The sequence below is a fragment of the Hirundo rustica genome, chromosome 1 (assembly GCF_015227805.2).
Source record: "Hirundo rustica isolate bHirRus1 chromosome 1, bHirRus1.pri.v3, whole genome shotgun sequence".
NCBI lineage: Eukaryota > Metazoa > Chordata > Aves > Passeriformes > Hirundinidae > Hirundo > Hirundo rustica.
In genome coordinates, this window is record NC_053450.1 from 47418658 (window position 1) to 47430715 (window position 12058).

General features: G+C 40.6%; 1 protein-coding gene across 1 annotated transcript in view; it reads right to left on the minus strand.

The window, feature by feature from the left end:
* Positions 1-7088: 7088 nt before the first annotated feature.
* The window catches only part of TTC39C (tetratricopeptide repeat domain 39C), a 37972-nt gene continuing 33002 nt past the window's right edge, over positions 7089-12058 (minus strand). Inside the window, exons 13-14 of the mRNA XM_040081330.1 lie at positions 10316-10354; positions 7089-9699 (exon numbers count right to left, since the gene is read on the minus strand). Of these exons, the coding sequence (XP_039937264.1) occupies positions 9610-9699; positions 10316-10354 (129 nt within the window). The 3' untranslated portion in view covers positions 7089-9609. The remainder of the gene's footprint in view (positions 9700-10315; positions 10355-12058) is intronic.

Sequence of the window (12058 nt, forward strand, 5' to 3'; positions counted from 1 at the left end):
TCCTGCCTTTTTTTTTTTTTTTTTTTTTTTAGCATTTGCTTAACATTATTTGATTTATTGTAATGTAAACTCTATCCATCCTGACCTCTTCCTTAAGTGCAAACAGCCTCTCTTCTCCACCTGTTTAAAAATTAACATCAACTCAGGAGATCAATGTGGAAGAACTACTTTAGGTGCTGCCTAAATGCAGTCCCAGGGGAGGGTATTTTGCCCCACTCTGAATATTGCACAAATGCTAAAAGTTCAGGCTACAGGCAAAAAGATGTGTATAAATGTGAGATTAAAAATGTGGTTCTTTCAGCCTAAAACAGTAACCAGCAGAGGAAACCTGTGTGGGTGTGTTATATAGGACAACTAGTTTAACCAATCATCTCAAACATTATTTTATTTTGGAAAGGGTTAAATTAAGTTCCTAGTAGTAAAATCCAAACAGTAGCACATTCCAATGTGGGAAGCAAGCTTACTTCTTCAGTAACCTGCTCTGGGCATGGGGTCTGATGTAATGGTAGCCTGTCCTTGCAGTACTACAACTAACTGCAGGAGCACTTACTCTTCTGTGCTACTGCCAGCTTTGCAGACTTCACATGTGCCAGAGGGATTGCCACTGAAAAAAACACTGGCTGTGCATGGCTTAGCTGCACTTTGAGCTGCAGAATTAAAACTAAATCTGATTTCTCACCAGGGAATGTAGCGGATCTCCTCCTTGTGCCAATCTCCTCCTGTCCAAAGATGGCATGGGTAGAAACAGCTTTCCAGTCCTGTGTTCTAAACATCAGAGCCCACTAGAACAAGAAGTGGAGAACTTCCCCACTAAATTTTTCTTGCATCACAGAATTTGGAGCAGATATTTTTGTCAGCTGTCAATCTTGTTGATCTTTTCCCCTGGAAAAGTTGAGCAGTGCCCAGGAATAAGGACCTCCACCTCCAGCAGGACAAAGGCTTTGGGGTAATTTTTACCTTGTCTCAACTAAGTTAGATAATAGAAGGTTCATAGATTAGAGTGTGGTGGCTGTCCCCGGCACCTGAGGCTAAAAAGACAGAAACAATTGTTGGAATCAGGAGCAGTGACTTCCATCATATTGTTTTCCATCATATTTATTGAGACAAATTAAATATGTTTTCCATCATATTTATTAAGACAAATCTTTGTCTGAAACACACCTAGACCTAGGGAGAGCAAGCATGGTGCAGAAGAGACCTGGGACAGCAAACACAGTTTGCTTTGTGGGTGACAAACACCTGCAACCTAGAAAATAACATAAAAATGAAAAAATGTTCATTGTCAGAGCAGAGACTCTTTTGTCTGGTATTTCTGAAACTGAACTTTGTCAAACTTCCCTAAAAGTTTGAGGTGTTTTACAAAAAGCCACTGGTAATCTATAAATGTACCTAAGCACAACTCTCCTTTACAAAAGACTGAGCAGAGACTCTGTTCCAGGGACAGTGGGGACAGGACAGCTCCACGGTGGAGGATTTCTCCAGCTGGGCAAGGGCTGAGCTGGGCACATGCCACCACAGGGAGGAGATGCTGGTGAAGGCCTCACCTAGAAAGAATGGGCAGCAGCTCTGCTGCCCTTTTTAGAAGCATGCCCAGTGCCTGGCCCGCTTAGTCCAGCTGCAGAAACTCATCAAGTCCAGTCACCACAGGCAACCACCATCATTTTTTTTCTAAGTGGAAAAACCTAGGTCACTGCTGGAATAAATGATCTTTCAGGCAAGGAGTATCAAAACTAGGGCTCCAACTAGTCACCTCTCCTTAGCCACAGGGCACATGGATTACATCTTAAGACCCTAACACCTGCTTCAGAAAACACAGGTTTTCAGCAAGATCATTTGACATCAATGGGCACATTCCCATCACTCTGACCAGCCTCTGCCCTCAGGAGTAGAGTCCTGGCCAGAGCCACATTTCTTGGACAAAATGGCAGTAAAATCTAACACATGCAGTGAGGCCAGGCAGACAGTATTGGCTCAGTAGTTTCTTAGAAGTCACCTCTAACCCTGCATTGCACTGACAAGAGGTGATCTTCCATTTATTTACCACTGAGCTGTAGAGCTGGAAGCTGGAAAAGGGAAGATGACATGAATGCCCAAACTTTCTTACCTGCCAAGACAAACTTGCTCAGTTTGATTCCACTTGTGCTGTAGATTCTGTTCTCTCAGGATGGAAATTAAATCATTATCAGCTGGACTTAAGGTTGTAGTACTTAAGGCCTGGCCTGCATATAATGGTTGCTTCATCTTTAAAAGGTATTTTGTTCAGTCTCCAAAGGGAACTACTTTGGAAACTGCTCTATAAAAGATGGAACCTCTGCATCCATAATCAGCTCATCATCCCAACACAAAGGTACAACCTCACTTGGTTTCACTGCAGAAAGGTACAACCTGTAATGGATTGTTAGCAACAGGTGATGGTGGAGGTGAAAGGTGAAGATTCTCTGTAAAACCACCACAGTAGCAGAGCAGAAGAGAAGGCAAGTCTTTGAATGCATCATCACACTCAGCACTGAGTTGCTTTCTGAATGACATCAGAATTTATGAGAGACACTATTTGAAGCATTACAGAGCTAAATCCTCTTTGAAAAAACATTATTCTGCCTGCCACCCCAAGCCAAGTCAGACCCATTTATAACCCGTCAGTGCTGGGCAATGCTATGGGAAGGAACGGCTGCCTTGTAGCTGTGCAATCCTGTGAGCTCCCTACTGGTGCACGAGTCCCAGATCCTGTACTCACACTGTGGGTGGGAGACTCCAGAGGAAACATTGCTCCTAGCCCAGGTGCTCTGAGTGTCACTGCCTGGGTGCCTCCTGGATGGTGGGACAGGGATGTTTCCTTAACACAGGCATTCAGATGACAACTTCTGAATTATGCAGCCACACTCTCATCATATTTGAAAAGTCACGGCAGTCAGGCAAAGCCCCAGTGACTGGAAAAAATGGGAGTATCACATCCGTTCTTAAACAAAGGTGATGAGGACTGCAGGAGCTACCAACCAGTCAGCCTTACCTCTATGCCTGGTAAGATAATGGTACAGATCATCCTGGAAGATACATCAAAACACATGGAAGATAGAGCGGTGGTAAAGAGTTTTCACAAGCCGCAGCTTCTCCAAGGGCAAAGAGTGGCCTTGGATGATGGAGCTGACTGCATTAGTGGACATGGAATGAGCTACAGATATCATCTACCTGGACTTCTGGATGGTCTTTACCAGGCCCTCCCAACATTCTGGCTGCTAAATTGGAAATATGTGGGTTTGATGGATAAGGAAGTTGCTAGATGGGCGGAAACAAACCAGCAGTAAGTGGACTCTCAAGGGTCTGTACTGGGACCAAAACTATTGGTAACAAGTCTGTAGCAGACTTGTTACTGTCTCTTCAATGACAGCAGGATCAAGTGCACCCTCAGAAGTTTGCACATGACACCAAGCTGAGTGTGGTGCAGCTGATTTACCAGAAGGAAGAGATGCCATCCAAAGGGACCTGGACAGGCTTGAGGACTGGGCCCACACAAGCCTCATGAAGTTCAGCCAAGGCCAAGTGCAAGATCTTGCATCTGGTCACAGCATTCACACGAGCTGCTGCCTTTTGCCCCTCCCCACAGTACCATGAAACCTGCTCCTGCTTTCTGCCACTGACCTGCCTAATGCCCAGCACCAGCAGAACCCTCCTATGCAACTACCTTTGCCAAAACCCATTTTCCTCATCAGCAGCCGAGCCAGACATTTCTTCCTGGCCCAGGACAAGGGCAGTTTTTCCCTCAGCCATCACACAATCCATTGCTGCGACTTGCAGAAAGGCTGTGGCCACGTCCCAGCCCTCTGCCAGCTGTGGTGAAGGTGGGGGGTGCACAGACCATCCCCTGCTTACAGCCTGGCCTTTTAAGACAGGTGACATACAAAACCCAAGGGATTTGAACCAATAAATGCAAAATACGACAGCCGAGAAGCAATGTTCCTTCCTGGCCTCTGGCAGGGGCTCAAAGGACACAGCTGGAGACTGTAACCTCTTCAGCCACACCCCAAGAAGAAGGAGGTTATTCCTTCATAATGGCTTTGTTTGTACTGCAGAATCTTATGACTGCAAGGGCAAACCCTGAAACACACCTGCCCTGCCCAGGTGATCGGGGCAGGTGACATGTGCTTCTCAGCACACATTATTAGTAGGTACACACAAGATCATCTTCTGTTCCAATACAACAAGCAGGTCACCATGTAGTGCTGTATTTTCAAGATTACCTCTGTGTTTTGGAGGATCATGAAGATAGAAACAGGGGCAAGGCATGATCAGGATCTGCTGAAGGATAAAAACTTTAACCACCAACATAGCTGCAGATCAGCCTTTAATTATAATTGGAAAACCATAATCTACCTACCTGCTCTTGCATTCTTGGATGTTTGCATCTCTACAAAACCCGAGGGGAACTGCAGCAGTACTGAAGATTTAAAACTCATTGGTGCTAAAGCATTTAGAATATCTACTATAGCTTCTTTTTAAATGTAACATACTTGCAGCAGAATTCTCTGCTAATTTTAAATGACTTTCACCTTCATTCACAGGAAAGTATGCTAATGGTACACTCACCACAAAATGCTTATTGAATCGTTAGTAACTTCCCAAGAAAACTTCTCACATTATCTCTTCAGTCCTAGAGAGTGACAACACAGATGATCATATTTAAAACGTTAAATATTCGTATGTTATGACTTGTGAAACTAGGAAGAAGAGCTTCCTGTAGAAAGATTATTTCAAGAATATATATATGAGAAGTAGAAAATGCATCATTTTTGGCGTAGGGATAGCAACCCAAAGGCTAGCTTTTTGTACTAAGAGCATATGAAAGCAACACGCCTTGAAAACGGCATTACACATACCTGAGTGCAAAGGTAGCCATGATTACATCAAAACCATCCTCAATGAATACAGAGCAGAGGAGAACTTGCACATTTGCTTCCCTGGAAAACTTTCAGAATTCCAGGGCTGCAAAGCTATGCACAGCAGAGCTAAGCATCTTTTAAGCTTTGAAGCAAAAGCTTAAAAGATGCTTAAGTACAGATGTCATAAACCACAGAAAAATGTATTACCAGAGGTGACAGAACTGAAACATAAGCCTCCATAAATATCTGAAATGGCTACAGGACCTAATATAAATTGTGTGTGTCTGAAACTAAAGAGCAGCTCTAGGAAAAAAAATGTGTCTGGAAACTTATTCACTGTGCTGGGGCTTAAATGCTGGTTTTGGAAGCCATCAAGAGCAAGGTACCAGGTACTTTAGTAACACACATCACCCTTTGGCCCCACAGGGAAAGGACTGTCAGCCCATGAGCAGCCTGCCCAACTGAGGTCATTGCCTTGTCCTGCCACCTTTTGACCCTTTGCAAAAGTAACAGCTTCCAGACAAGGTTGAAATCTAAAAATCTGGGCAGAAGTTCAGCAAATCAAGGTCCCAGATATTATTTTTCTACCAGAAAAGGGATCAGGTCATTCATTAACTGAGAAGAAGTCTATGTCTCAGCAGTACAACTATCTTTTTTCAATACAGTAAACATATTGCTTTTAGTGAAAGATTGGGAAGTCTTTGTTACAAAAATAGTTTTGCTTAGCAAATTCTGTCAATCTCTTCCTTCTGAAGGAAGGGAGAAAAAGATAGTCAGAATTTGCTAATTTATCTCAACTCAAACAAGTGATTTTTTTTCCTTTTAACCTCTTCCCCTCTGCCTACCTGGGCATCTCCTCTAGCTAAGCACAGCTTGCCAGAAATGCCTGAAGAGCACTGACCAACAGCCAGTCTCACTGAGCTTAACAGATTACTTGACTGGAACACCATCATGGAAGAGGTCACATCAAAAGATAAGCAGCATTTTGGAAAAAACAGCAATGGAAAAATTAGGGCTAACAGTAAGACACGTGCACATGAACTCCCCATGGCTGACTCTCACTGGTGGATAAAACACAGGGGGGTTCAGTAGATTGTGAAGATCTTGGGCAATTGTGCAAAGAGGTTCTGAGCAGAAGGAGGGAAGAAATATGCAACTAACACACACCTATCCTGGTAATCTGTGGTTGGATCCAGCTATGAGGTCCAAACACACATCGAAAAAGTGATCAGAAATAGAAATAATTCAGCATTTAATTCTGGAAAGGTTGCCTCAGTTTGAGTTTCCATGTGGTAGGAAATGGGTAGGGGACAGGCCAGGTAAGCAGGAACACTTCACCATCTAACAATGGCACACTTTTGTGACTTGAACAAGTCTATTACTCCTAAATTTCACTTTTTCTTTGTGCTCTAGACTGCCTGCAAAGATTCTGACAGATGCCACTGGCTGCCCAATTGCCTTAAAATAAAATGATAAGCATAAATTTACTTAAGATTAGCTTTAACAATATTTGTTTGGGATTGCCTAACTTCTTAATGAAAGTGCTTCCTACCACTGTTGGTGTTTCATAGTGATTGCTGGAAAGGGAAGCTGAGTGCAGCACAGCCACTCTGCTTTCACTCCACTGCAAGGTTTGACCAGCCCTACACCAACCTAACACCTGCTCCTGTTCAGACTTCAGCAGCTACAGAGCACTTCTAAAACACAAGTACAATCAATGGCTGGAAAGACAATCACATTGTTGCAAACTGAAAAGCAATTCAGTGCAGCATTTGGGGAATTTTATTTAGGAATAAAGCCTAACTAGAATATGAAACAACAAATATGAAGTTCAAAGTCAGAGAAGAAATTAAAGTGCTTGCTTTAGAGTAAATTAGAAACACTTTTCAAAGGTGTAGGAATGCAACAAACAGAATTGTATGTGGTTCTTCTACTTCAATGAAGAACAAGTGTATTTGCTGTTCTAAAAATGTACCTTAAAAATTGTGTCTTAAAGCTTGTTCACTCTATGGTTGAGCTCAACATGACATGTAACTCACTTGCTAATCCAGGAGACTGAAATTATACTGGAAGAACAAAAGCTGGAGGTAATTCCAGACTAGAAAACTTTGTTCCAGAGTCACTTAACATCCCAGAAGTTTTCCCAGTACTTGGTATCATCTTGTTCAGGAGGCCACCAATTAGAAGTCAAAGTCAAGAAGCAAAGGAACAAAATTCATGTCCACATTTCTTTTAATTTTACTCAGAAATATAAAAGTGCAAGTTCTGTAAATTAACAACATTTACAGTACATCACAATAAATATGCCACCTTGTGAGGTCTAAAAATTCTAGTTATTTGAAATGAGTCGTACTGAGATAAAAACTGCATTAACATCAACAAAAAATACCTGTCCCAGTAAAGATGGCCTTAATATTATTAATTAGCAAGATGCATATTCCATTATTGCTATTAGACCATGCCTCCGAGTTCCACAGTATAAAAACTTATTAGTTTACACAAAAGACCATTGATTTTTTTTCTCATCACAGGCACAATCTAACATAAAAAATAACTTTGCCATATACAGTGTAGGACGGTCTCCTACGAGGAAAGGGGGGAAAAAGAAAAATTAATACAGAAACATACAGTTGTGATGATTTGCTAAGCCCACAGGAAAGCTGCACTTTGCACAGAGTTATTGAACTGTTACATGAACATATAGTGTCTTTCTATACCCACTCCTGGCCTGGTGAGAACAGGCCTTTTAGTAAGTTTACTACAGTTTTCTAGCTACCTCCAAGTATGCAGACTCTAAATATCCCAACACAAATCGCATGCAGGTGCTTTGTGTCCTGAACAGCCAAGTCTCACATCATATTTAAGAAGTGTATTTAAAAAGAATTTTGCCAGTAGCTGCACCATTCCCAGCTATATACCCAGAACAGACTGTCTGATTGCAAAACATTAAAAGTCAGATAGGACAAAATAAGATTTCAAGTACATTAAAGCCCATTTTTAAAATAATTATTTGAACTCTAAGCAGTCACTATATACAATATATCATTTTCTAGGCAATACTTATTTGGACTGACCAAATATGGTTGAACACTCATTTATGACTCAGTATTACTGTCAAAGTGGAATAAAAAAAACGCAGTGTACTACCTGTAACACATCTAGATTATAGAAAAATAAAACTGCTTTTTTAAAGAGCTCCTCCTCTCCTTCAGGAACTGCAACAGAAATGTTAAAACTGCTCTAGGAATGCCTTTCATAGCAGAACTCTGTCTTTCTAGAGAGAAATAAAAGTGTCTCAACCATTTCATTTGGCCTACCAAACAGGACATTACTTCTCTCCTCCATTTCAGTCTTGCTTTAGATGTAACTTCAAAAGCAAATCAATGAAGGTTGGGTGTGGGAAAAGTCTACAACTTTGGCAACATGCTCTACAAAAAGGTAAGAAGAAACAAAACAAAAAAAAGCTTAAGCTAAGGAACTGTTTAAGGCAACCTGACCAAAGTAAAGATAAGGCTTTTGGATAACTACTTCCAAGGATATCCAGTTTTCTTAGCTTTGCAAAGTAACATAATTCAACTAACTTTATGGTCAGATTTCCATTCATAAGCATCTTTAAAAAAATATTTACCTTCCTAGAATATAATATTAGCTGAATATAAAACATAAGGAAATACTACACATTACAGACAAAAGTGTAAAAAAAAAAAAAAAAAAAAGCTACAGATAAGCACACTGATGGCCAAGTGTTAAAAATTATATGTCATGACAAAAGTTTTAGGCTCTCTGAGGTATTTCAATAACTTAACACCACAGGCTTGAAATACTATACAGAGACTGAAGATATTGTAATATTGGTGTAAGTACCAAAGCAGATTTGTGGGTTGGCATTTTGTTTGGTGGTGGGTTTCTTAAATACCTTTAAATATCACTGCTATAAGGATCCAGCAACCTGAATGAAAAACACATAAAATCTTAACATGATATTCAGAATATAAGAGCTGAAATAAGAGCTGCCCAAGCAGTAGCTGCATGTCAAAGTATTTGTCTGGAATGTACCAGAAGCAAAGAACCTTAATATTGACATCATTGACATCACAAATATGAGCTGGCTTGGGAGGGAAGGGATAAAGAATAAAAGGGGGTGAGAGGTTTAAAATTCACCATTAACCATCATGAGGTAACTGGCATAAGCCACTAAAATTTACTAAGATCTGCTTTTTGTGGCAGAACAGTTTTCCTCCTCCTCCTCCTGTGTACTAGCTAATACTTGGAGAAAAAGGAGTATTCTGACCATTTCCAACTTCAACATTTAAACCAATTACTTGTATTGCATTATTCTAATCAAACCAAAAGTGCTCCTCCTGACAAATTTTAGATGTAGATCTGTTTCAAAAGGTAAAAAAAAATCAACCTTGTCAACGTTGTTGAAGTAAATCATGTGCTTATTTAGGCTCACCCACAGAGTTACAGGTAATTGTGTTCAGCTTGGTTTGAACAAAATAAAAAATGAAGAGTTAAAAACACAAGGTCACTTAACCTCCTTCCTTAAAGGTTGATTTACCTTTAGTTAAAATTGTCATATTTTTACTCAGCCATACCAACTCTGACCATACTAGGAAAGTGTCTCTGGCACAAGTGGTTTTCAGAAGAAAAGCTGGGCTTCCCAACAGCTCTTTCTTCTGCTTCATCCTAAAGTGCAGGAACTGTGGGAAAGGATAGCAGGCCTTCCTGTCGGTCACTGTGGAACCACTTCCCTTAGAGAGGCTAAGGCTGCGTGTATGCGGACGTGCAACCTGTTCTCAAAGTCGTAGCCAGTAAATTCCTCCTGGAGGGGGAAAAACAAGGAAAAAAGCCCCAAACATACCTGTTAGCCTCCTTCACTAAAGGACATGAAGATAATTTTGCTATTAAGGCTTTAAAAATCACGTTACAAAAGAGTCTAAAGAAAAGAGGGGAACTGGCGATTGCACGTTGCAATATCCTCACATTGCCCACAGCAAAGGAATTATTACAGAAATGCCAAGTTGCTAAAGAGAGCAGAATGGAACCCATATAGCTGAAGAGCACCTGAAAAGTTCTACTAATCCAAAAGCTCCAGAAAATCACAACAGGCCCAAGGCAGGAACCAGTTGGAACAGACAAGGAATGGAGAATTGTCATTTTCAAAATTCTGTAGCCAAGTCTTGGTTGAAAAACTTATCCAGGTTCTAGCACTGCAGGAGCTGTCAGTGATGTGGGCTGTGTGATGGCTGACCTAGCAGCAGTATCTGTGGAGCACACATAAATGTCTATCACACACATTAATGCACATCTACGTGACAGGAGTTGTAGATTACAGGTGAGGGACACCACCACTTAACACACTCTCCCCTGCTCCAAAACAACCTCCCAAATGCTCTCTCATCTCAGAAAATTAAATTAGGAAATGCCTTGGTCTTTACCTTGGCCTGGAGCAGTAGGGTTTTGCCTCTTGGCACAGTCTACAAAAAGACAAACACTGCATTGGAAACACGTCACAAATGTTACAGAAAATACTTTAGGTAAACAAGCTGGTGAGACTGGAGTAGCATCTCTGCCTTTGAAAAAGGTACTAAGCAGACAAAACCTTCACAAATTAGCAAACTGAAAATACTAATAAGGCACCCAGGAGAAGCACTATTATGTATTTCTAGTCTTCTGCAGAAAAGGAGAAATTATAGCTTTAAATGCAAGTTGCAGTTGATGATGGGGCTACAATGCACAGGGGAACAAAAGAGGCTATAGATAAATTATTAATTGATTGCGTAAGAGTAATTTTTATTTCTTAACCAAAGTTGAAGCCATTTATTTACAAAACAAGGTAGCAGATATTAAGCATTAAATGTTGTTTCAGAAATCCTAATTTCAAACTCTTAAAGAAAAAAAATATGTATATTTGCAGATTAATTTTACTATTAAATAAGGTGAAAAGTTCCTGTTTTATTTCTTGTCATGTAGTAGATTTTTATTGTAAGCTTTGCAAATAAATAATCCACTGCCTGTTTAAGAGACAGAAAGATTAAGTTCTCTTATCAAATATGTCTAAATATGACAATATCTATTTTTATTGACTGGATTACACATCGTGGCTAAGAGAACCACAAAAACAACTGTAAATATCAATGTATTAGTATGGTTACATCAAGAACTACATGACTGGAACTCAGTGTAAAATAACAAAGATGATTCAGATGATGTAAATCAAACATGCAATTATGCCTAAAAATAACTTTAAAGCAAAGTGAATTTACTGACACTATGCTTTTTATACTAAAATGCATACTGGTATCTCTATCTGTTGCTCAAGTCTGTAATATGCTCAGCCTCTCAGGTAAATGTGGTTTTTAAAATCCTATTCCCTTCTCTTTCTTAACCATTATGGAGTTCTAGCAGAGCACCCCAGCTACTAAATGAAATTTTGTAAAAACAGGATCCACTCACCTCTAGTTCTAGCTCTTGCTTTCCTCTACCCCATGTCACTTTACTGAAGTCAAGCATCATTTACCTTCTCATTTTCTCAGTGCCACGAGAGGGAGTTTCCTCCACATCCTTCATATGCTAAATGCTACCACAGCTCCTCCAGCCGAGGCTAGTTCAGCCCTCAAACACCGGACATGAGGCACATTCAGCTACTGTGTGCACACACTGCAGGTAAAGCAGGAGGGAGGAAGAAAGGACTGCCCTCACATTCTTCAAATCTTAACGTACGTTCACTAGCCACCACTTTTTGGGGTTTTTTTAGAGACACTTGACATGATCAAATTTAAACGTGAACATGGAAAGAAAGGGAGCAGGAACATTATGGGAACTCAGACCTTCCTTCCAGGCTTCAAGGCCCAGCTCTAAGTCTTAGGGCAGCAAGGTTTAAAACAAAACAAAACACAGTTTTAAAAGCAGTTTCTAGTTCTATCCTTTGTCATGATAGTTGTTTTTATTGAAAGATTTTCCTCTCCTTCCCCCTTTAAGGGGAAGGCTCAACTCAGGTAACTAAACCTTACAACACCAAAACCAACTGAAAACAATCTTAAGAGTATGAGATACTATCAGCCCAAATAGTTCATACACTACATACAGTGAAGGGGGGGTTCAAGTGACTACCCTGTAACCACTTGCCCCCTAACCTGCCATCTGATTAACAACACAAGGTGGCATCAACTCCAAGGACT